The sequence below is a fragment of the Gasterosteus aculeatus genome, chromosome 17, assembly GCF_964276395.1.
Source record: "Gasterosteus aculeatus chromosome 17, fGasAcu3.hap1.1, whole genome shotgun sequence".
NCBI lineage: Eukaryota > Metazoa > Chordata > Actinopteri > Perciformes > Gasterosteidae > Gasterosteus > Gasterosteus aculeatus.
Window position 1 is genome coordinate 1,258,128 of NC_135705.1, and position 20,191 is coordinate 1,278,318.

The 20,191-nt window shown below is 49.2% G+C and overlaps 4 protein-coding genes across 6 annotated transcripts; 3 read left to right on the forward strand and 1 right to left on the reverse strand.

The window, feature by feature from the left end:
- Positions 1 to 1,365: 1,365 nt before the first annotated feature.
- Positions 1,366 to 8,151, reverse strand: mkrn2 (makorin, ring finger protein, 2). Its single transcript, XM_040203119.2, has 10 exons — positions 7,811 to 8,151; positions 7,046 to 7,174; positions 6,794 to 6,927; positions 5,803 to 5,925; positions 5,548 to 5,723; positions 3,036 to 3,101; positions 2,795 to 2,943; positions 2,407 to 2,517; positions 2,178 to 2,322; positions 1,366 to 2,078 (listed from the first exon to the last, which is right to left on the reverse strand). Exons 1-10 carry the CDS (start codon positions 7,834 to 7,836, stop codon positions 1,917 to 1,919), a joined length of 1,221 nt encoding a protein of 406 aa, XP_040059053.1. The 5' UTR covers positions 7,837 to 8,151; the 3' UTR covers positions 1,366 to 1,916.
- Positions 8,122 to 11,317, forward strand: LOC120834875 (MKRN2 opposite strand protein). Its single transcript, XM_078092675.1, has 4 exons — positions 8,122 to 9,711; positions 9,870 to 9,919; positions 10,223 to 10,391; positions 10,677 to 11,317. Exons 1-4 carry the CDS (start codon positions 9,509 to 9,511, stop codon positions 10,918 to 10,920), a joined length of 666 nt encoding a protein of 221 aa, XP_077948801.1. The 5' UTR covers positions 8,122 to 9,508; the 3' UTR covers positions 10,921 to 11,317.
- tsen2 (TSEN2 tRNA splicing endonuclease subunit) lies at positions 10,759 to 15,440 on the forward strand. 2 transcript variants are annotated; one of them, XM_078092671.1, is made up of 12 exons: positions 10,759 to 12,304; positions 12,488 to 12,554; positions 12,636 to 12,675; positions 12,774 to 12,995; positions 13,218 to 13,503; positions 13,800 to 13,874; positions 13,986 to 14,060; positions 14,203 to 14,347; positions 14,475 to 14,511; positions 14,732 to 14,843; positions 14,917 to 15,006; positions 15,197 to 15,440. In XM_078092671.1, exons 1-12 carry the CDS (start codon positions 12,134 to 12,136, stop codon positions 15,254 to 15,256), a joined length of 1,380 nt encoding a protein of 459 aa, XP_077948797.1. In that variant the 5' UTR covers positions 10,759 to 12,133; the 3' UTR covers positions 15,257 to 15,440. The 2 variants fall into 2 exon arrangements, with proteins under 2 accessions (XP_077948797.1, XP_077948798.1); XM_078092672.1 differs by having other exon boundaries at positions 14,010 to 14,060.
- A 278-nt stretch (positions 15,441 to 15,718) lies between these two features.
- On the forward strand, positions 15,719 to 19,975 carry LOC120834828 (RNA-binding protein 39). Of its 2 annotated transcripts, none has more exons than XM_040203128.2 (15): positions 15,719 to 15,936; positions 16,431 to 16,493; positions 16,647 to 16,696; positions 16,786 to 16,944; positions 17,173 to 17,226; positions 17,301 to 17,418; positions 17,612 to 17,764; positions 17,921 to 18,067; positions 18,179 to 18,244; positions 18,344 to 18,542; positions 18,648 to 18,734; positions 18,857 to 18,956; positions 19,058 to 19,163; positions 19,371 to 19,449; positions 19,537 to 19,975. In XM_040203128.2, the coding sequence occupies exons 2-15, from the start codon at positions 16,443 to 16,445 to the stop codon at positions 19,638 to 19,640; spliced, it is 1,473 nt and encodes a 490-aa protein (XP_040059062.1). In that variant the 5' UTR covers positions 15,719 to 15,936; positions 16,431 to 16,442; the 3' UTR covers positions 19,641 to 19,975. The 2 variants fall into 2 exon arrangements, with proteins under 2 accessions (XP_040059062.1, XP_040059063.1); XM_040203129.2 differs by having other exon boundaries at positions 15,804 to 15,926.
- Positions 19,976 to 20,191: the final 216 nt, after the last annotated feature.

Consider the following 20,191-nt stretch of genomic DNA (forward strand, 5'->3'; position numbering starts at 1 on the left):
AAGAAGTGGAACTTGTTGCCACGTCAACCATCGGTTTATGGATGACGCTTTTGAAGCCCAAATTGGGCATTTTGGCAATTGTGCTGTATTCTAAAAGACACCTGTCAATCACAAGGTAGCCCCGCCCTGAAGCACTGACTCTAAATATATACAACGTGATTTCATTTGACTTTAACACACTTTACTTTCTCTCGGTTTTGCTGTTTTCACCTGGTGAACATGAATCAGCTCAAAGCAGCTGCTTCTGTGGGAGAATCACTCAGCTCGTCACTTCTGTCTCTGAAATGTGTCAATTGTCCAAAAACGGGGAGACTTCACTCGTTTGTGATGACGTCACCCAGACGGGAGCAGAGGGGACCATGTGTGACCTGTGACCTCTGATGCCGTTCGACCTGTGATGCTGTGTGACCTGTGACCTTTGATGTTGTGTAACCTTTGCTATTAGGCGGCACTATGAATAAGAGGTTCTGCGCGGCGTCGATAAGAAGATCTCACTGGAATCCTTCTGATGGAAACAAGATTAGAATGTTGTGACGTTAAAGTGACCGGTTTGTCTCTCAAAGTGCAGATAAACGTGTGAGAGACGATTTATGATGTGTGTCAGGAGCTGATTGACGGGCGGGTCAGCCTGCATAGGGTAGGAACCTTTGGGGGCTCGGCAGGTGTTTCCAGCCGGAATAGGACCGCATGCTGGGTGGCGCCATGTTACACACGCTGGGTGGATGTTTGTTGAATGTGTGACAGGAGTAAGTTGGCAAATAAATGGACTCAAACACAAAGACTGTCACTCATCCGTCATGGGACAACAGCGGCGCGTCAACTAGGGACAAAATGCCTCGGTGGCTTAAAGCGTTGGCTCAGCCTCTACAGGAAGCCGTAGGATCAGATACGTGTCTGTGGTTTTTGAGATGGGTGAAGGTTTTTTTCCCCTCAGCAGAAACCGAACAACTGCATGTTAAAAATAAGCCGGGACACTGCGGCTTCCAGCTACTTATAGACACCAGGCACGAGCGAACACACAAACTAAACTACACACAAACAAACTGAGGACCTGCTCCTTGTATTGAACCACCACATCTTCTAGCTCTGCCTCCTCCTCCTCCTCCTCCTCGGCTGCAGACAGCTGCTCCACCATAAATGTGCCGATCAGATACCAGGCCTTTCAGAGAAGCATTGACCCACGCAGCGGCCCATCCGAGGAAGATCGCCCCCCCTCAACCGACCCATCAGCATCTGTCCACAACAAGACGATTCTGCCTCCTTTTGCTGCTTCAACATCTTACTTCATAGGAAATGACACACGACATCACTTCAGGCTCTCTAATGAACTTCTTTCACAGTTTCGATAAAAAATACAGAACCAAATAACTTTTTAAAAAATGATTTTAATTCATTTACATTTTTTGTTTGTATTTTTCATAATTACCTCGTGTGTGTTGCGTCATGTTGTTAAAGACGTCGCTTACAATCTGAAGCTCTGTTGTTAAAAGTTAAACTCAAAAGCAAACTCGTTATATAGTTGTCATGATTTAATGACTAAGAAACCCATTCAATTTAAATACTGTCCATTTGAGGCGGGACAAACGTTCATGATGAGAAGTCTGGTTTACTTAACTGGTCCTACAGGAGCACTGACATTAATATTATCAATATCCTCCGTTGGATATCTGAAAACTACCGTATCCAACAACACCACGGAACAACTTCACACTTACTCGGTATTTATGTATTTACACAATAAATAAAATGGCAACAATATATCATTAACCAATTAACAAACGTGTGTAGAGGGGGGATTTAGCCTTCCAGACTGAAACACACGGAGAGCTGCGTGTGGTCACATGATTTAATATTTCAACGATCCACAAAGCGGATCCGTCCCCCGGGGGTCGGACGCCGGGGACGGCCCCCGGTCTCTACTGGTCTTCGGCGGCCGGGGTCTCCGGCTCGTCGTGGCTCGGCCCGGACATCTGCATGAAGAGCTCCCTCATCTCCGTGATGTCATCATCCAGGGAGGACGTGGCCGGCCGCTGCTCGCGCTCCTCGATGAAGTCCCACAGGCGGACGTTGTTCATGAACTACGGAGAGGAAGAAAAAGGAAAAAATACAGATGAAAAAAATGTTATTCCCACAAAACGCAGGAGCTTTGAATCTCGATGGCGTCTGCGGTTTCTGACCCGGACGTTCCCCTCGGAGCTCAGCTGCTTTCTGGGCCGGTCGGGTTCCGCTCGGGTGCCGTCTGGGAAGGCGTGAAGATACAAACACTTCCCTCCGAATGGACACGACCCTCGACCCTGATCGAAGTACTTACAGGACTTCTTACTAAAGAGACAACGGGGAAAAGGTTTCACGCCGTGTTTGGAAAAGCACTCGCTAGCCTGCTCAGTGGCACCAAGGATCGCTCACCTAACTCCTGACTTGAAGAGGTCTATGAGGTGGTCCTTCTCGTCCTGGTCCTCCACCCAGTAGGTCGAAGGGATGACGAACTCGGAGACAACGCGACATTCTGGACACGACCTGAGAGAGAAACGTGCCATGAGGCAGAGCCCCGTACTGGACTCCAAGAACCCCCCCCGACAGAGGCTGTCACTTCCTCAAAGCTCTTCACGGGTTCCCCGAGAACACTACGGACTACGCCACGCCCAAAGAACTGTTCTGACCCCGGAGACCCCTGAAAGACGAGGCTGTAGCTTTGAGACCACCCCACTAATTTCAGATGCAGCGAACGAAGCGCCATGTCCCAGACCCTGGTTCCGTCTTAACGTTCCCTGGTTCCGTCTTAACGGACTCTTACTTGATGATCTTGTTGCTGAAGTTCCTGGTGCAGCGCCACTGTCGGATGCAGGCCAGACAGAAGGTGTGACAGCAGGAGGACAGAATGCCGAACCTGCGGTCCGACGGATTCAGCTTCTGCACCACCAGCTCCATGCAGATGGAACACACCTGAAAAACAACCAACGTCGTCAACAGCAGCAGTGACAGTAACGGTCGCTGTGACCGTCGCCACGACAACGCAAGTGACCGAGTGGACCCACCTTGTCCTGGCTCAGCTGGGCTGCGAAGGCCTTCTCCATGTCAGCCTCAAAGGACAGCATGCACATCTGCAGACAGACGTCAAGCAATCACATCCAACGTTTCAGTCAAAAACCAAAAACAGATTTCAATCATCCCAAAAAGTAGGCGTCGCCGGGTGAGTCGTAGTTAAGGTTACAAACGGTGCCTCAATTATGTCCTTAATCCACGTTGGAATAGTTCTTATTAGACGGAAGGAAGAAGACGGGCTACGACACGACACAGTGTCAGATTGATGGTTGGCCTGACACAGCTGTCTCATCCCCAAAGACGCTGTCCCAACACACCCTGTCCCCAAAGACGCTGTGCCAACCCAACACGCCCTGTCTTCAAAAACGCTGTCCCAACACGCCCTGTCCCCAAAGACGCTGTCCCAACCTAACGTGCCATGTCCTCAAAGACGCTGTCCCAACCCAACACGCCCTGTCCTCAAAGACGCTGTCCCAACCCAACACGCCCTGTCCTCAAAGACGCTGTCCCAACCCAACACGCCCTGTCCTCAAAGACGCTGTCACAACCCAACACGCCCTGTCCCCAAAGACGCTGTCCCAACCTAACGTGCCATGTCCTCAAAGACGCTGTCCCAACCCAACACGCCCTGTCCTCAAAGACGCTGTCCCAACCCAACACGCCCTGTCCTCAAAGACGCTGTCACAACCCAACACGCCCTGTCCCCAAAGACGCTGTCACAACCCAACACGCCCTGTCCCCAAAGACGCTGTCCCAAGACGCCCTGTCCCCAAAGACGCTGTCCCAACCTAACGTGCCATGTCCTCAAAGACGCTGTCCCAACCCAACACGCCCTGTCCTCAAAGACGCTGTCACAACCCAACACGCCCTGTCCCCAAAGACGCTGTCCCAACCCAACACGCCCTGTCCCCAAAGACGCTGTCCCAACACGCCCTGTCCCCAAAGACGCTGTCCCGACCAAACACACCCTGTCCCCAAAGACGCTGTCTGAACCCAACGCACCCTGTCCTCAAAGATGCTGTCTCAACCCAACACGCCCTGTGCCCAAAGACGCTGTCCCAACACGCCCTGTCCCCAAAGACGCTGTCCCAACCCAACGCGCCCTGTCCTCAAAGACGCTGTCCCAACCTAACGTGCCCTGTCCCCAAAGACGCTGTCCCAACCCAACACACCCTGTCCCCAAAGACGCTGTCCCAACCTAACGTGCCCTGTCCCCAAAGACGCTGTCCCAACCGAACATGCCATGTCCCCAAAGACGCTGTCCCAACACGCCCTGTCCCCAAAGACGCTGTCCCAACCCAACGCACCCTGTCCTCAAAGACGCTGTCCCAACCTAACGTGCCCTGTCCCCAAAGACGCTGTCCCAACCTAATGTGCCCTGTCCCCAAAGACGCTGTCCCAACCTAACATGCCCTGTCCCTGCCTAATGTGCCCTGTCCCCAAAGACCCTGTCTCCACCTAACGGGCCCTATCACGTCCACAAAGACCCTGTCTCAACCTAACGGGCCCTATCACGTCCACAAAGGCCCTGTCTCCACCTAACGGGCCCTATCACGTCCACAAAGGCCCTGTCTCCACCTAACGGGCCCTATCACGTCCACAAAGACCCTGTCTCCACCTAACGTGCCCTGTCCCCAAAGACGCTGTCCCAACCGAACATGCCATGTCCCCAAAGACGCTGTCCCAACACGCCCTGTCCCCAAAGACGCTGTCCCAACCCAACGCACCCTGTCCTCAAAGACGCTGTCCCAACCTAACGTGCCCTGTCCCCAAAGACGCTGTCCCAACCTAATGTGCCCTGTCCCCAAAGACGCTGTCCCAACCTAACATGCCCTGTCCCTGCCTAATGTGCCCTGTCCCCAAAGACCCTGTCTCCACCTAACGGGCCCTATCACGTCCACAAAGACCCTGTCTCAACCTAACGGGCCCTATCACGTCCACAAAGACCCTGTCTCCACCTAACGGGCCCTATCGCGTCCACAAAGACCCTGTCTCAACCTAACGGGCCCTATCACGTCCACAAAGACCCTGTCTCCAGCTAACGGGCCCTATCACGTCCACAAAGACCCTGTCTCCACCTAACGGGCCCTATCACGTCCACAAAGACCCTGTCTCAACCTAACGTGCCCTATCACGTCCACAAAGACCCTGTCTCCACCTAACGGGCCCTATCACGTCCACAAAGACCCTGTCCTGACGAAAAGGACAAACCAGCTTCACTCACTGAGAACCAGTTTCTGTATGCAGTTGGACTTCCCTTTGTCCCCTGTTGTTCTTCGGTGTCTCAGCAGACTGCTCTGCATGTTGGGACTGAACCTTCTTGCAAGAATAAAGACACAAAGACAACGTTGCTTATCGAAGTTCTTTACTATCACACAACAAACACTAAACTGCGGCCTTACAGGATGTTCTCTACGTCTGGAAAGTTCTAACAATTCAACTGACACATGAAGAGCCGGCGGCGCCTTTCACCTCCCTTACATGAGATTAAATTAACCTGCACACCTTCTCGTGCGCTCTTCTCTGCTCGGGGTCGTGGGGGTGGAGCACCAGCAGCCCGCACACATCACACGGGTCGCCATGGAGATACGTACAGCTGTCCTCGTAGAAGCAGTGTCCGGTGGCAGCGTAGGGACACAGCTGAGGGAGGTCCTGGTAGGCTCCGCCCACAAGGGGAGGGGCTGCAGAGAGCACAGGTCGACATGTAAAAAACACATCATCGATCGGGACTCTTCGATGTGCGTTTTCCATTCATCCCACCGTGTTCCTGTGCTGAAGCGTCCAGACCCGTCCTGATGGCCTGCACATACGAGTGAGGAGATGCCGATGCAGCCGCCGCGACCTCCGACCCCAAGCTGTCTATTGGACCCCCAAACATAGTGTCTACACCAATGACAGAGACAGACAAACAGACAGTCAAACAAGGGTTTTCTCATAGAATGTATAGAGAAGAACAGCAATTTGATGGGGAGGAAACCCAGGCAAAAGGCAGGAATGGGGGCGGAGCTATTTTCAGAAGACGAGATCAGCTGATAGAAAGCATTCAACGACTACATATGAGATCGAGGTCCCTGAAGGGCAGCCGGTTTTTCACCTGGGACGACATTAGAAAAGCAAGCACTGAAAGAACGCTCGGCGTCAATCTGAGAAGAAGCATGAAAGGTATGAAAAGAAAAAAGAAAAGGAACGTGTCGGGTTTTGAGTGAAATCCAGTTTCCAGGGAATCTCGTCAGTTCCCTTTCAAGTGGGGAAACTGCAGCACCTTAATAGGCAGCACCAACTTGAGAGAGCGAGAGGAGGGAAAATCAGATACTGCGAGGCATTGGATGGTTGTGTTTCAGTACCGTTTATCACCCAACCTCCCAGACTAACAAACAAAGTTCACCACGTCTCCATCCTGACCGCTGGGTGACCAGGGTAACGGCTGCAAGCGTCCTCATCGTTGTTTTGTTTTGGACAAAATGTTGCTTTGGAGCTCCACGTTTTAATTAGCAGCATACAAGAAGGTAATGTGGCCCTAATGAACAACATGACGAGGTGGAGACTAGAAGTTGTTTCCTCTGAGGAGAGAATCTCTACAGGGTTCACAAACTGGAATTCTGGGATTTAAAAAGGAGGAAGTTACTGAATGTGACGCCTCTAATGCACCCACCCAAAATAAGGCCTTTAATTAAACCCCCCCGCGTATACATCACACACAAATGTGAGGGGAGGGGGGCAAAGATGGATATCACTGCAGTGTGTCAGTCACCTCTATCCCGGAGGACCATCGTCTTCTTCACTCCACCTCGGACTGAAGGTGGAGTGAAGACGGCTCCGGCTCCTCCTACACCGGGGTGATCCTCCGGAGCTCCTCCTCTGGATGAAGATTTGATGTGATCATACCTGCACACAAGTTGCACAAAACGTCATGCACAAAGTGTGCCGAAAATACCACACAGCGACGCAACTCTTTGCCCTCGGTCTGGTGACCGTCGCCAGTCCGTCGGGCGATTTATTTCACCTGCAGCGCTCCCCGTAGGCGCACACTCCTCGCTGGTAGAACTTGCAGATGGTGGAGGGTTTACTGTTGGTTGGGTCGTGAGAGAACAAACAGCGGCTTCCCTCCCTGCACACACCGTGGAGGAAGTACCTGAGACACAACACACCTGTTACACCTGCTGAAGGGCAAGCGACAACAAACACTCTCGCCATGGCAACCAAAGAAAATTAATCTTCTTTAGCTTCCTCTTCTGTTTCTGTCCGGTGTCGAAGATCACGGCAATAGCTTTATTTTTTATAAATAAATGGATTTAGATGACATTAAAACCGTTTTTACAGTACCGATTTAATAGTTTGCTCATTTTATATGAAACGGTAGCTAAGAGAATACAATAGAACGTTATATACAACACACATTGTGTGTGCGTCCGTGCGTAAGTCTGACAATCTGAATCATCATCAGTCAAACCTCCGCGTCCCGGGCGGTTTGCTCACGTGTGACGTTCACCGTTAACCGGACGGTGTTGGGTGCTTCTAATATTTTGTCCACCCCAAATCGTCGGATGAGACGGATCAAGCGAGTTAGCCGGTAACGTTCGTCGATCGGAGTGAGTTCAGACTTCAAGCTCACTCAAGCTTCAGCTACACGCTAACAGCTAACAGCTAGTTAACAGCTATCGGCTACCAGCTAAAAACATTAGCTGGACGCTGTCGCGCCCGCCGTCCTCGCGGAGAGACACAGAGCGCGAAACCGACGGACAGGTGTGTGACCGAGCCTCAGACTCACCTGCAGGTCACCTGTTTGGTGCTCATCTTCCTCGCGGGGCTTCAGCTACAACGGCTGCTTCCAAAGTGGTCGCGTCGGTGTTCCGTTCTAAAACCTCCGACTGACACCCGCGGCCCGAAAGGAAGGTTCCTAATCTTCTTCCGCGGTTCTTCTTCGTTGTTTTTTTAGAGGGTTGTTTCGTTACCGATTTCTGCGGGACTTTATTGGTATTTTTTGTTTTTTAATTGACCTATATAATCGAATTTAAGATTTATTAAAAAAAACAAGAAACATTTAAGTAAATAAAAACGTTCCACCCAACCCTTTAGGCTGGCGCATGCTTCTGCGTTTGGGTCTGCGTCGTTGCGATTCATGGTTCTGCGTGTGTTGCAGAGCAATTCACCTCCAGAACAACAGGCGGAGTGACGTGTTTTTGTTGAAGACGACCTAGAGAGTCACGTCTATTTATTTGTTTGTTTATTTATTTATCATATACTTTATTGCCCCGTGCATCCACACTGCTGCTTTTCCTCGCGGACACATTTGTTCCGTATTTTCCGCCACAACTTTGTTCCTCTCGACCGGCAAACCGGCGTTTGCGGCGATCTCCCTCCGTGAATCCAACCCGCTTGTACAACCCGCCAATGACGGCTTGTATAAGCGCTCATATTTACGCATTTCTTCCGACAAAAGTTCTTAAATCTGCTCCGTTTCTCTCGTAAACATTCTTCGTTTTAATAATGGCGGCATCGGGCTATGGAAGCGGAAACGTGAGACTCCGTAAAAGACGTAGTTAGCGGACCAATCGCAGCCTGGTGCGCTGCGGGAGAAAAATGTCTCGACACGCGCGAGGACGCGAGCAGGTGTGAAAAGCGACGCAAGGGACACGCAAAGGGGGCTCGCGTCTGCGTCGCTCTGAAAACGCAGAAGCATAAATCATATTGAACACATCTTCCAGATATTGTTTATGTTTCTTATGCAATTTCATGGTGTTCATTTTCTTAGACCTTCAGCAAATTCAAGGCTATAAAGACAAGCAGGAGACACCTGCAATGAACCTAAGCTTGCAGTTCCCTCACACAACCTGCTGACCTACATTCAGTCTGTAAATCAGTAAAGTTGCATTGTGTCTTTTATTTTTAAATAAACTCTGTACAGTTTCATCAAACATCTGAGACGAATAGAACGTAGCTTCATATTTATTTATCTCTATTCTCTGCGGGTCAACCACGGTTTCCTTGACAACGTGGGCAGCACAGTCCGAAGGTCAACTGTTCAGGCTGAAGCAGATTCAGGTGTGCTGGGTCACATGACTGTCTCAGACATCACCTGCCACCCGATAGGCCGACGTCGGGCCATGAGGACATCTGATAGGCTGTAACCTAGCAACTAGCTGTGCCACAGAAACAGGACTGACGGACAAAATGAGCAGAAAAGGTGTCAAAGTACGGTGAAGAAAGGAGGAGCAGAAGATCTATGGATTAAAAGGAGGACTGGAGGAGTAAAGGGAAGATTTGAGAAGTTAAAGACGGTCTTCATGAGTACAATGAAGAGTTGAATGGTAGAAGAAAGGCTGGAGAAGAAAAGGAGTGCTTGAGGCGTAAAGGAAAGAATTGAGAGGTAAAAGACGGAATAGCAATTAAAGAAGGAGTTGAGGAGTTGGAGGAGGACTTGATGGGTTAAAGGAGGACTGAAGGAGTAAAAGAAGGAGTTGAGGCGATGGACCTGAACGTGATCCGACTGAGTCACTGTCAGAAGGAGATCTTCTGCTTCTCGGTGCCGGAGGAGTGTCCCAGCTGTGGGGAGGAGCTGAGGGGGAGCAGACTGCAGGAGGCCCCCGTCAGCCTCCCCTCGCCCCTCGGCAACGGGCACAAGACCTCCTGCTGTCTGCTGGTCGCACCTGCACACGACAATCACAACAGGTAGGTACACAACCACACACAGATACACACGACTGGTGAACACGCGCAAAAGGTTAGTACACACAACAAGTAGATACACACTGGTACACACACACACACACAGGTCACACCAGGTGACACCAGTGTACCCAGTGTGTAATGTGCTATTTGTTCCTCAGAGAGTTCGATGGGACATCCGATCTGCACACAGGTATCTCCAACACTTCAGGTAGGACTCAGGGGTCAGGGGTCAGACTGTCATGTGACTGGCCATCTGTCAGGGAAAGTGGTGAACAGGAAGATTGGTGTGTTCGGAGCCCTGTCTGTCTGTTCACCTGTACGTGTGTGTCTGTCTGTATGTCCACATGTCTGTCTCTCTTCCTGTCTGTTCATGATAGTGTCTGTCTGCCCGGCCACCTGTCTGTCTCACTCTCACACTGATTTAACTCAAGTTTGATGGGCTTATTAGTGTGGTTTAGGACGAACCGTCAGGACAGCATGTTGATGTGTGTGTGTGTGTGTGTGTGTGTAGGAGTTGTGTATAACTACACCAGTGGTGGAGTCGGTAGAGATCAGAGCGGGTGGGAGCGCTGTGTCAGTGTCCCTCTGGTCCGACCCGACATGTTCCACCTGCTGGCTCAGTGGGACCAGTACCTGGACCGCTTCTCCGACGGGCCCATGTGGGACCCTGCCTGGCACAGGTACACCTCTCCCCTGCCCCCCCGCCTCTGTCTCTATCTCTCGCCCCTGTTTACCTCTCTCTGAGGTTCAATAACACCATCACTGCTTTGATTTGCATGAACAGTGTCTCCGTCCTGTCCACCTGCGTGTCTGTCGCTGTCTCTCATACTTTCTGCCCGTTCGCCCGTCTGTCTCTCAAGTTTGATTAAAAGCACCGTAAAAATATCACTCTCAGTCTTTGGTTCATTGACAGTCTCCCTCCCCTGTCCACCTGTCTCTCTCCTGTCCACCTGTCTGTCTCTCAGGTTCGATGAGGAGCAGCATAACTGCTTCACGTTCTGTCTTCAGTTCATTAACAGTGTCCTGGCAGCAGAGGGGCGGAGCCCTCTGAGCCGAGAGACCTTCACTCAAAGCTTCATCCTGCCGAGGATGAGGAGGGTCACCAAATACACCACGCTGTACCAACATATACAGAAACATCGGTACTACGTGGTGGACAGGCAGGGGGACAGACAGGAAGACACAGCAGATAAAGCAGGCTTACTCTAGTCTGATGTATGGAGGAGGTTTACATTATTCTCACCAGCTGACGGGTGTCTCCTCCATCAGTCTGCTTGTTGTGTTACAGACAATCTGTTGGACTGAAAAACAGGTTAATACAAGGTATAAAATAATATAAGTAAACTGTTTATGTGTAGTTCATCATATTTAAATTGAAGTGCATCTAAAATCTGAGTGTATGTTTAATATCTTCACAGTATTGAAGTACATGCAGAGCAGTTAACATTAAATATCTTTGCATTAAATATACATTTATAATAAATCAAATCAATCAAATAAATAGGTATGGTACACATTTTGTATTCCTCCAGTAATGACATTTGATATTTTAGGGCAGTTAAGTTGCAAATACAACACATGGGAATAAATGTGTGTATTGCGCATATGTTGTGTGTGTACTTTGGTCTTGTTTTAATATGTTGAAGCTGTGAAAACAGTAATTAAAGGGAAATGATGTAAATACAATGTAAATAAGAGGAGCTCAGTCTGTATCAATTTGCAGACAGGAGCATTGGTAACAATAATCATAAGAAAGCATACTTGGAAACCCTTATAAAATATCCACCAGTACTTAGTTGTGGATCTATTGTGGATCTATCAGCATTCACTCATCTTTCTTCTTTGAACTATCAAAAAACATTTTTTTGTCTCTGTGGATTTCCTCTCTCACAGAGTCTTCTCATTATCAAGGCCTTTTTCTCTCTTCCACCCATAAATGTCATCCATTAATTCACCTCTGAATTCAGATAATAATAATAAATGCATTCCCACAAAAACACGTGGGTGTTGCACACTTATTTTGACTAGCAGGTTTTATACATTTTGAATTCCGAGAAACGCTTTTGATTTAAAACACAAGATATTTTAAAATACATAAATATAAAAATAATTGTTTAAGTTTCTCTTCTGTAAGAAATTGAATTCGAACTCGTTTAGATTTTTAAAAAGTATGAACAGCAGTTTTTCCGAAAGAGGAACTATCGTAAAGGGGTCGGAAGTTCCTATCGGACATATATCCGGTGACACCGCAGCGTCCAGCAGCAAAACAAGTCCGACCAGCGAGTTGGAGAATGAATGAAGAGCCAAAGTCAGTCAGCAGCGTTCGTTGAGCAGCCAACAAGCGACACGGGCTGAGTCCGGAGCCGGTGCAGGACTACGGGTCCCTCTGGGCCGGTCCGGTCCGGTCCGGGGTCCTGGTGCCATGCACGCGGAGTTTCGCGCGCCGCGGAGGCGCACACGCGTGCACGAAGAGTACGTGGCTCCGCTGCCTGTGAGCCGCAGTCCGGAGGAGAGGAGCCACTTCCGGGCGGAGCTCATCAACCAACATGTGCTGGTCCGTCATCCGGACCACATCCAGAACATCTATAACCAGGTCTGAGATGGTCCACATTGCATGAAACCGGGTCTGAGCTGGTCCACATGGCACGAAACCGGGTCTAAGTTGGTCCACATTGCATGAAACCAGTTAGTCCATATCATGTGGAGCTGTGAGTTAGTCCATGTCATGTGAACCCAGGTCTGAAACGGCTCACGTCACGGTCTTGTCTTAATCCAGGGTTACTTTGGTAAAGGCGTCCTGTCCAGAGCGAGACCAGACCACAGCATCTCTGACCAATGGGAAGGTGAGTTCACGCCCACACCACGACCTCACGCTCCAATCAGTACTCTTCTTTGCGGTTAGAGCTTCTTTGGTTTTGTTACAGAACACGAAGGTTTGTTTCTTCCCGTCATCTCACGTTCCAGGTGAGTGACATCACATCCTGTCTATTCACATGATGATATCACAAATTCCCCTATTTATTTTATGACAAAATAAACATCTTCCTCATCTTCTCCTTCAGATACAAAGAGCTCCTCAGGTGGGCGGCGTCCGCACTCTCTGCTCAGGGATTGGATGAAGACGCTGTCAATCAAACCCTGCTCAGCCTCTCTCGGCCAGTAGAGATGGAGGATGTGAGGAGGGAGATGAGCCAAGGGGAGCGGCCAGGCCCAAATGGGGGAGCCTTTGCCCGCAGAAAGAGGTTGGGGTCAGGGGTCGATCCTAAGGCCAAGAGAAGCTGCAGGTAAAGTGGTTCCCCAAGTGCCAAAAACCCCCGCTAATTTATAATTGAGGTTTGTGTACACACAAATCAGGAACTGAACCGTCACGCTTTTATTAGTTTGGGGTTCTGCAGGATTCAGCATGTCGAGATTGTTGTCCAGATGAGTCTGACCGTGAAGTTCCCTCCGCTTCCCTAAATTACAGAAAGAAAAACAGATCCTCTCTCTTCACTTTAATATTTCAGGTTGGACCGGCAAAACCATAACTCTGATCCCGGCTCAGACCAGGACCAGGACCCTGACCCTGATCCTGATCCCAGCTCCAACCAGGACCTGGACCCTGATCCTGATCTCAGCTCGGACAAGAACTTAGACCCTATCCCAGATCTTGACTCAGACCAGGACCTTAACCCTGATCCTGATGTCAGCTCAGACCAGGAACTAGACCCTGACCTTAACTCTGACTCAGACTCGGATGCTGATCCCTTGGTCCCCGGCCCTGGTTTTGTCCTAGTGGTCTCTGACAGTGAGGTGAGTCTTTTTTTGACAAAATAATTTTCATCTTTCTCTTCCATGACATTTTTTGCCTTCTTTTTGGTAAAATTTTTAGGAATTTGGTTCACAATGTTTCAGGAGAAACACAAACCTCAATTCTCCGTAATAAAACCATTTTTAATTAATGAATGAACTTCTCCACAGCCAATAAATGTTCTATAGGGTTACAATTCTATTAAAGACCGAAGGGAACCATGTTGAAGCTGTCTGCAGATGAGTTGTTGTGCATAATCTGTGTGTGTGTGTGTGTGTGTGTGTGTGTGTGTGTGCAGATGTGTGGGGGGGCGAGGGAGGTCCAGCGGACTCCTTTCTCTCTCACTGAATACCTGCAACTCAGCCTGGAGGAGGTAACGCACCAACACTCATACAACTTGTTTCTCTCTCTAAACACTACATTACCCATGAGCCGAGTCCGGCGAGCAGGTAGGGGGCGGGGCCTCTTCACTGCCCTTCATCAGCTGTCTGTTCGTCTGTACCTACAGGCATTCTTCCTGGTCTACAGTCTGGGCTGTCTGTCTGTCTACCTGAAGCAGGTAACTATCCGTCTGTCTGAGTTGAGCAGTTATTGTTTGTTCTCCCATTTCTACATTTTATGAGTCAAAATAAATACCTGTATAAATTTCCTGTCATGTTGATTTAAAGACGTCACCCATGTCCTCTTCTGTGATTGCTCAGGAGCCCCTGTCAATCATCCAGCTGTGGAGAAGGTTCCGCTCCCTGCGGCCGGACTTTGTCAGTTCTTTTGCAGCCTACCAGCACTGTCGGAGCAGGGGGTGGGTCCCTAAAGTAGGGGGCGGAGCCAAGTACGGCGTCGACCTCAGTAAGGCACACACACACACACACTCACCATTACACACTCCCTGTTAAAATAAACAACTTGAACACTTGATTGACAGCTGTCAATCATCTGAGCACAGCACATGATTCCCTTTTCCGTGTGTTTTCAGTGTTGTATAGGAAAGGACCACCTTTCTACCACGCCAGGTAACACGCGCGCACAACATTTTAACAAAATGAATACAATTTTGCAAAATATCGTGTTATAACAATTTTTAGAATTCATGGGTCCTGAAACATTGTAAACCACGTTTGAACCCTCAAACCGAGAAAAAGAATAACTTTTTTTTTAATTTCCAGAAAATGTTTTTCACTTTAAATGCCTATTTTCTCATCTTCACAAATTGGCCCTATCCTCTTCCTGTAGTTATTCGGTTGTAATTGAGCGAGCTGATGATACATTCAAGGGCTCGACATTGCGTCCATTTTCGTGGCGTTCTCTCGCGGCTCTCAGCAGGATCACCTCCAACGTCTCCAAGGTAATGAGCCGACAGACGTCGTAGCCGGTTAGATTTGATTCTGGTGTTTAATTTCTTTGTGTTTGTTTCACAGGAGCTGATGTTGTGTTACATCATCTATCCAGCCAACCTATCAGAAGCCGAGCTGGACTCACCTGTCTGCCTGGCAAGACTGAAGGTTCAGGTATATTACAGGAAGCAACAGTTGTTCCATTTGTCAAATTATTCATGAGCTGATTGACATCAAATATAATTGCATTATATCACCACACTATAAAGCATTATATCTTAAAGTAAAGTATAAATACAACCATGATGAAGCTCGATCAAACAAAGGGAAATTGAGTTAAAATGAAGTTTGTTTCTATCAACAGGAAGTAATCGTCAGCAGGTGGGTTTCCTCCAAAGAGCGAGCGGAGCAGGACGACATGTGATTGGCTGACAAGAGTCTTTATGACGTCACCGTGTGATGTCCCAAAGAGACTGCCAGAAGATATTTCTTTTTAAGTCATTAAGGAGTCAGATAACAGGAGGTCAGAGTGTCCCTGAACGCAGCATGGTGCAGGTGCATTTTGTGTTACTTGAACAATAAAAAAATGATTCAAAGAGCTGCATAAATGTTTTGTCTCTGGTGTTCCCGAGGGTTAATCTACTTCTTTCTTCTCTGTGAATGAGGTGAAGATGTTTGTGCCACCTGAAAAAATAAAAGAATGTGATTATTATAGAAACTGGAAATCGGGTATGGAATCACCTTATTGCCACTCAATAAAAACAATAATGATACCGCAAGTCACAATGAGCATGTCAGTATCTTATTATGACTTACTATCTCATAATTATAGTTTATACCTCAGAATTATTGTTAACTATCTCTTACTTATGGCCAACTTCCTCACAGCATTGGCAGAAACGGGCTTCCGTAGCCGCGGACCCACTCAGAAGCGAACCGTGTTTTGTTGCGAGTTCTCGTGCGGGAGATCTCGCGATAATATCGGAGCTCTCTACAGCGCCATTTAGTTTAACTGCTGCGTGTCGTAGCGAGGGCAAAGATTGAGAAGCGACTGTCGGCCATCCCATTTCTTTGTGACCACTTCCCGTACCGCTGTGAGTCCAGGTAGGAACCCGTACTGCTCCGGCGGTGCTCAGCCGGTAACGTGAGATACCGGAAACGTTTGATACCGGCTCGTTGTTCCACGTTCTCCCGTTAAGCTAGCAGCTAACTGTTAGCCGTTAGCTCCCAACGGCTCCGGTGTTGTTAACCTGATGCCGAACCGATTGAGGTCAACGCACGCCGGCCTTACGCCCTCACGTTAACGGAAGATAAACGGTGTTTTGTTTTTTTTAGGACACCGAGCGCTGTGTGTCTGGCTAATTTAACGTCAACGTCCGAGCAGTACACCCGGTAGACCAGTCAAAGCATTACCAGTATGAAGCACTCCGTAGCTAGCTCATTAATTGTATTGTGACCCTCTTATCTTCAGTCAAAGTAGACAGACACGCAAATACGACTTTATTTTTAATGAAGTGTTAATGTTTTTACCGATATGTTGTACGTTTACAAACCTACATATTTTATTCAATGTTTATATAATCGTTGTTTGTGTGCAGACGAGCAGCAGGATGGCGGATGACCTGGACATCGAGGCCATGCTGGATGCTCCGTACAGAAAGGTGAAACTCTTGTCTGTCCTCCGGGCTTTCAGGTGGTCTCTACTGGTCTCACAAAGAACCACATTCGAACGTGGTCCCTTCGGGTCTTTACTGGTCCTCACATTGCTTGTATTTTGCATCCTGCCTCCTCATACTGTTCTCTTTTGGCCTTAGGAGGACTCCAAGAACCAAAGCCCTAACGGACAAGAGGAACGCCCCAAGAGGTAAACATGCCTGTCCGTCCTCCGCGGTCCTCCTCCTTCTTCCCACTGCTGTCCGTCCGCGCTCTGATTGGCCGCTTTGTGTCCGGCAGGAAGAAGCGCAGCCGGGAGAAGAAGCGAAGCCGGGAGAAGAAGCGCAGCCGGAGCCGCGAGCGCAAACGCAGCCGCAGCAGAGAGAAGAGGAGGAGTCGTAGCAGGGAGCGTCGCAGCAGCAGGGAGAGGGGGGGCCGCTACAGAGACCACCACCAGCAGTGAGTAGCTGTGGACCGGATGTGCTACGTTCACACGCTTTTAACGTTGGCTCTCCCGCAGTGAAGGGGATTGACGGGGCATCAATCTCACGGCACCATGAATCATATTCATACAACCACAATAACCCCGACCCCAAAACATTTTTCTGGAATGATAAAACATCTGTCAATGGTACCGATCATTAAGCTATGAAAGAAGTAATTACTGTGTCCCCTGTCTGTTTTCAGACGCAGGCGTTCAAAGACTAAGAGTCCCGTCAGGAAGGAGAAGAGTCCAATCCGGTAAGTTTGTGCATAAAAGTTAATAAAAAAACAGCCAATCATGCAGAATTTAGTGAAACTGTGCGTCTGTGTAGGCCGCCCATGGATAACCTGACACCAGAGGAGCGCGATGCGCGCACGGTGTTCTGCATGCAGCTGGCCGCCAGGATAAGACCTCGAGACCTGGAGGATTTCTTTTCTGCTGTAGGGAAGGTAATCACTGCTGCTTCACAATAAAAGTCACCAGGTGAAAATGTCTTCCCTCCCTGTTCTTACTCTGAAAGCCTGCTAGCAATGAAAACTGGAATCCGTTTAAGATCCGGACGTTTAGTCACTTTTTTTTTTTGTCATGATTGACATCACGACTGGCGTTTGCCGTAGTAACGGCTGCATTGTACCCCCAAAGGTTCGGGATGTGAGGATGATTTCGGACAGGAACTCCCGCAAGTCCAAGGGCATCGCCTACATCGAGTTTGTGGAGACCAACTCTGTCCCTCTGGCCATTGGCCTTACGGGGCAAAGGCTGCTGGGAGTTCCCATCATCGTTCAGGCCTCGCAGGTAAAGACACACACGCAAAGGAAAAAGCCCATTGCATGCTTCACTGCTGCTACATGCTTACGATGGGTTGAATGTAAAGGTCAGATTTCAGGTATGTATTTATTTGCAATAAATACAAAGTCTGAGTTCTGTGTGTGTGTGTGTGTGTGCACGCAGGCGGAAAAGAACCGTGCAGCCGCAGCGGCGGCCGCAGCCAACAACCTGCAGAAGGGATCATCGGGACCGATGAGGCTGTACGTCGGCTCTCTGCACTTCAACATCACTGAGGACATGCTGAGAGGGATTTTTGAGCCGTTTGGACGGGTATGACACTCGCACATGCACATTTATCTCTATCCACATACGTGTATGCCTCTCACAGACACAAACGTGCAGGTTAAGTCTTGAGCTTGAGACGGGTTTTTGTCGTCACAGATTGAGAGCATCCAGCTGATGATGGACAGTGACACAAGACAGTCTAAAGGCTACGGCTTCATCACTGTGAGTGTATTTGTCTTCACCCGCTTCACTGTCAATGATTGGTCTCCCCTCGCCTGTCCCTTCACTCACTCTGCGTCTCTCTGGTTGTCTGTCCATCAGTTTGCAGATGCCGAGTGTGCCAAGAAAGCCCTGGATCAGCTGAACGGCTTCGAGCTGGCGGGTCGACCCATGAAGGTGGGTAATGTGACTGAGCGCACCGACGCCTTCGCCTCCTTCCTGGACAGCGACGAGCTTGAGCGCAGCGGCATTGACCTCGGGACCACCGGACGCCTGCAGCTGATGGCCCGGCTGGCCGAGGGTGAGACTCCAGATACTGCATGTCCTACTGCGACATCCGCCTGCAGCATCCACCTTCAATCTGTTTGTGTGTGTGTGTGTGTGTGTGTGGTTCGCCTGTGGGCAGGTACTGGTCTACAGATGCCTCCCGCCGCTCAGCAGGCTCTGCAGATGAGCGGCGTGATCGCCATGGGAGCCATGGCTGCCGTGTCAGGTACTCTCACGTGCACTTGTGTCTCCATGGAAACCTTGAGCGCTGTCAGTGACGAGTCCCGTGCGATGGGTCCACAATGTGGGATGAACAGATGTGTCTAAATGTCTACATGTGCGTTTCAGCTGCCATGAATCCGAACATGCAATCTTCTGCTCCGAGTGTTCCCTCTCACCCGCTCGCCACGCACTGCTTCCAACTGTCCAACATGTTCCATCCCAGCTGGTGAGTACACCCGTCTGTGTCTCCACCTGCCTGCTTCCAACAGGCCTACATGTCTTGTGAAATGTCGTCTTCACCAACATTCAATGCGTCGTTGTTTTCAGCGAGGACCCTCCTGGTTGGGAGATGGATATCCAGCACGATGTCATCGAGGAGTGCAACAAACATGGGGGAGTTGTTCACATCTACATCGACAAGAACTCTGCTGAGGTACGCGTGACCTCTGACCCCACTGTTAGTAAAGCAGGGCCGTCTACTTTGTATAGTAGACTGACAGGTTTTCACTTTTATTTCGGTTTTATTCGAGTTCAACATTCAACTGGTTTCTTGAATAATGACCCTGTTCCGGTTTTTCTTATCTGTAGAATCTGTCTGTCACACTAAAACCTGTAATGTGTGACCCTTGCATGTTTCCAGGGAAACGTTTACGTGAAGTGTCCTTCGATCCCCGCTGCTACGGCCGCAGTCAACGCTCTGCACGGACGATATTTTGCTGGTAAGCGTCTGTCGCATTACACCTGTCCTCTGTGCCGCGGACCAATCAGAGAGCAGCTGTGACGCCTCATCTGTTGATGTTTTTCAGGTAAGATGATCACAGCGGCGTACGTCCCGTTGCCCACCTACCACAACCTGTTCCCGGACTCTGCCACCAACTCGCTGCAGCTGTCCCTTCCCCAGCGACGGTGACTCCAACGATCCTCCCCTCGGGTTGGACATTGGACTTTTGGATGTCCTCCTCTCCTGTTGGTCGACACAGACGAGTCAGTTTCCCTTCTGTTTATCAGGTCTGAGAGGAAGGACGCTGTTTGTTCCTCTCCTTCCTGTTCATTCTCATTAGAATTTCTGGGCGTGGCCTGTTTTGTGTATCGTCCAATGATTGAGCTCTGTGAGCTGTGAGGAGGCCAACTGATGATGATGATGTCAGCCGATTGGTTGGTTTGAAGCAGTTTCCTATTGAGGTGTTTTCTAAGAATTTGATTTTGTAAAATCCTTTATTAAATTTTATTTTGAATTCACTGTCAGCTGCTGCGTCCTTTTTGTATTATGCTCACTCAGAATATTGCATTCCTCACAAGCTCCGCCCAGAAATTTAGTTTTAATTCGTTTGCATTGTTTCCAGTTTTATACTGAAGTGGACCAACAGCTGGACTCAGTTAAGACTGTTAGATTACTCATTTTAAAGATTCTAGATAGAAACAATGAATTAGCATTAATGAAAGATGCCGTGGACAACTTTA

What these genes read in the sequence shown, in the direction of transcription:
- mkrn2 (XM_040203119.2), bottom strand. Translation starts at nt 7,836, where the DNA reads ATGAGCACCAAACAGGTGACCTGCAG. An exon ending in ACCAAACAGGTGACCTGCAG is followed by an intron (nt 7,175 to 7,810) that starts GTGAGTCTGAGG and finishes GTTGTGTCTCAG; the next exon opens with GTACTTCCTCCACGGTGTGT. An exon ending in GCTCCGAGGGGAACGTCCGG is followed by an intron (nt 2,079 to 2,177) that starts GTCAGAAACCGC and finishes TCCTCTCCGTAG; the next exon opens with TTCATGAACAACGTCCGCCT.
- LOC120834875 (XM_078092675.1), top strand. Translation starts at nt 9,509, where the DNA reads ATGGACCTGAACGTGATCCGACTGAGTCACTGTCAGAAGGAGATCTTC. An exon ending in GCACACGACAATCACAACAG is followed by an intron (nt 9,712 to 9,869) that starts GTAGGTACACAA and finishes TTTGTTCCTCAG; the next exon opens with AGAGTTCGATGGGACATCCG. An exon ending in TGGGACCCTGCCTGGCACAG is followed by an intron (nt 10,392 to 10,676) that starts GTACACCTCTCC and finishes TCTGTCTCTCAG; the next exon opens with GTTCGATGAGGAGCAGCATA.
- tsen2 (XM_078092671.1), top strand. Translation starts at nt 12,134, where the DNA reads ATGCACGCGGAGTTTCGCGCGCCGCGGAGGCGCACACGCGTGCACGAA. An exon ending in TAGTGGTCTCTGACAGTGAG is followed by an intron (nt 13,504 to 13,799) that starts GTGAGTCTTTTT and finishes GTGTGTGTGCAG; the next exon opens with ATGTGTGGGGGGGCGAGGGA. An exon ending in TGTCTGTCTACCTGAAGCAG is followed by an intron (nt 14,061 to 14,202) that starts GTAACTATCCGT and finishes GTGATTGCTCAG; the next exon opens with GAGCCCCTGTCAATCATCCA.
- LOC120834828 (XM_040203128.2), top strand. Translation starts at nt 16,443, where the DNA reads ATGGCGGATGACCTGGACATCGAGGCCATGCTGGATGCTCCGTACAGA. An exon ending in TGGATGCTCCGTACAGAAAG is followed by an intron (nt 16,494 to 16,646) that starts GTGAAACTCTTG and finishes TTTTGGCCTTAG; the next exon opens with GAGGACTCCAAGAACCAAAG. An exon ending in CAAGAGGAACGCCCCAAGAG is followed by an intron (nt 16,697 to 16,785) that starts GTAAACATGCCT and finishes TGTGTCCGGCAG; the next exon opens with GAAGAAGCGCAGCCGGGAGA.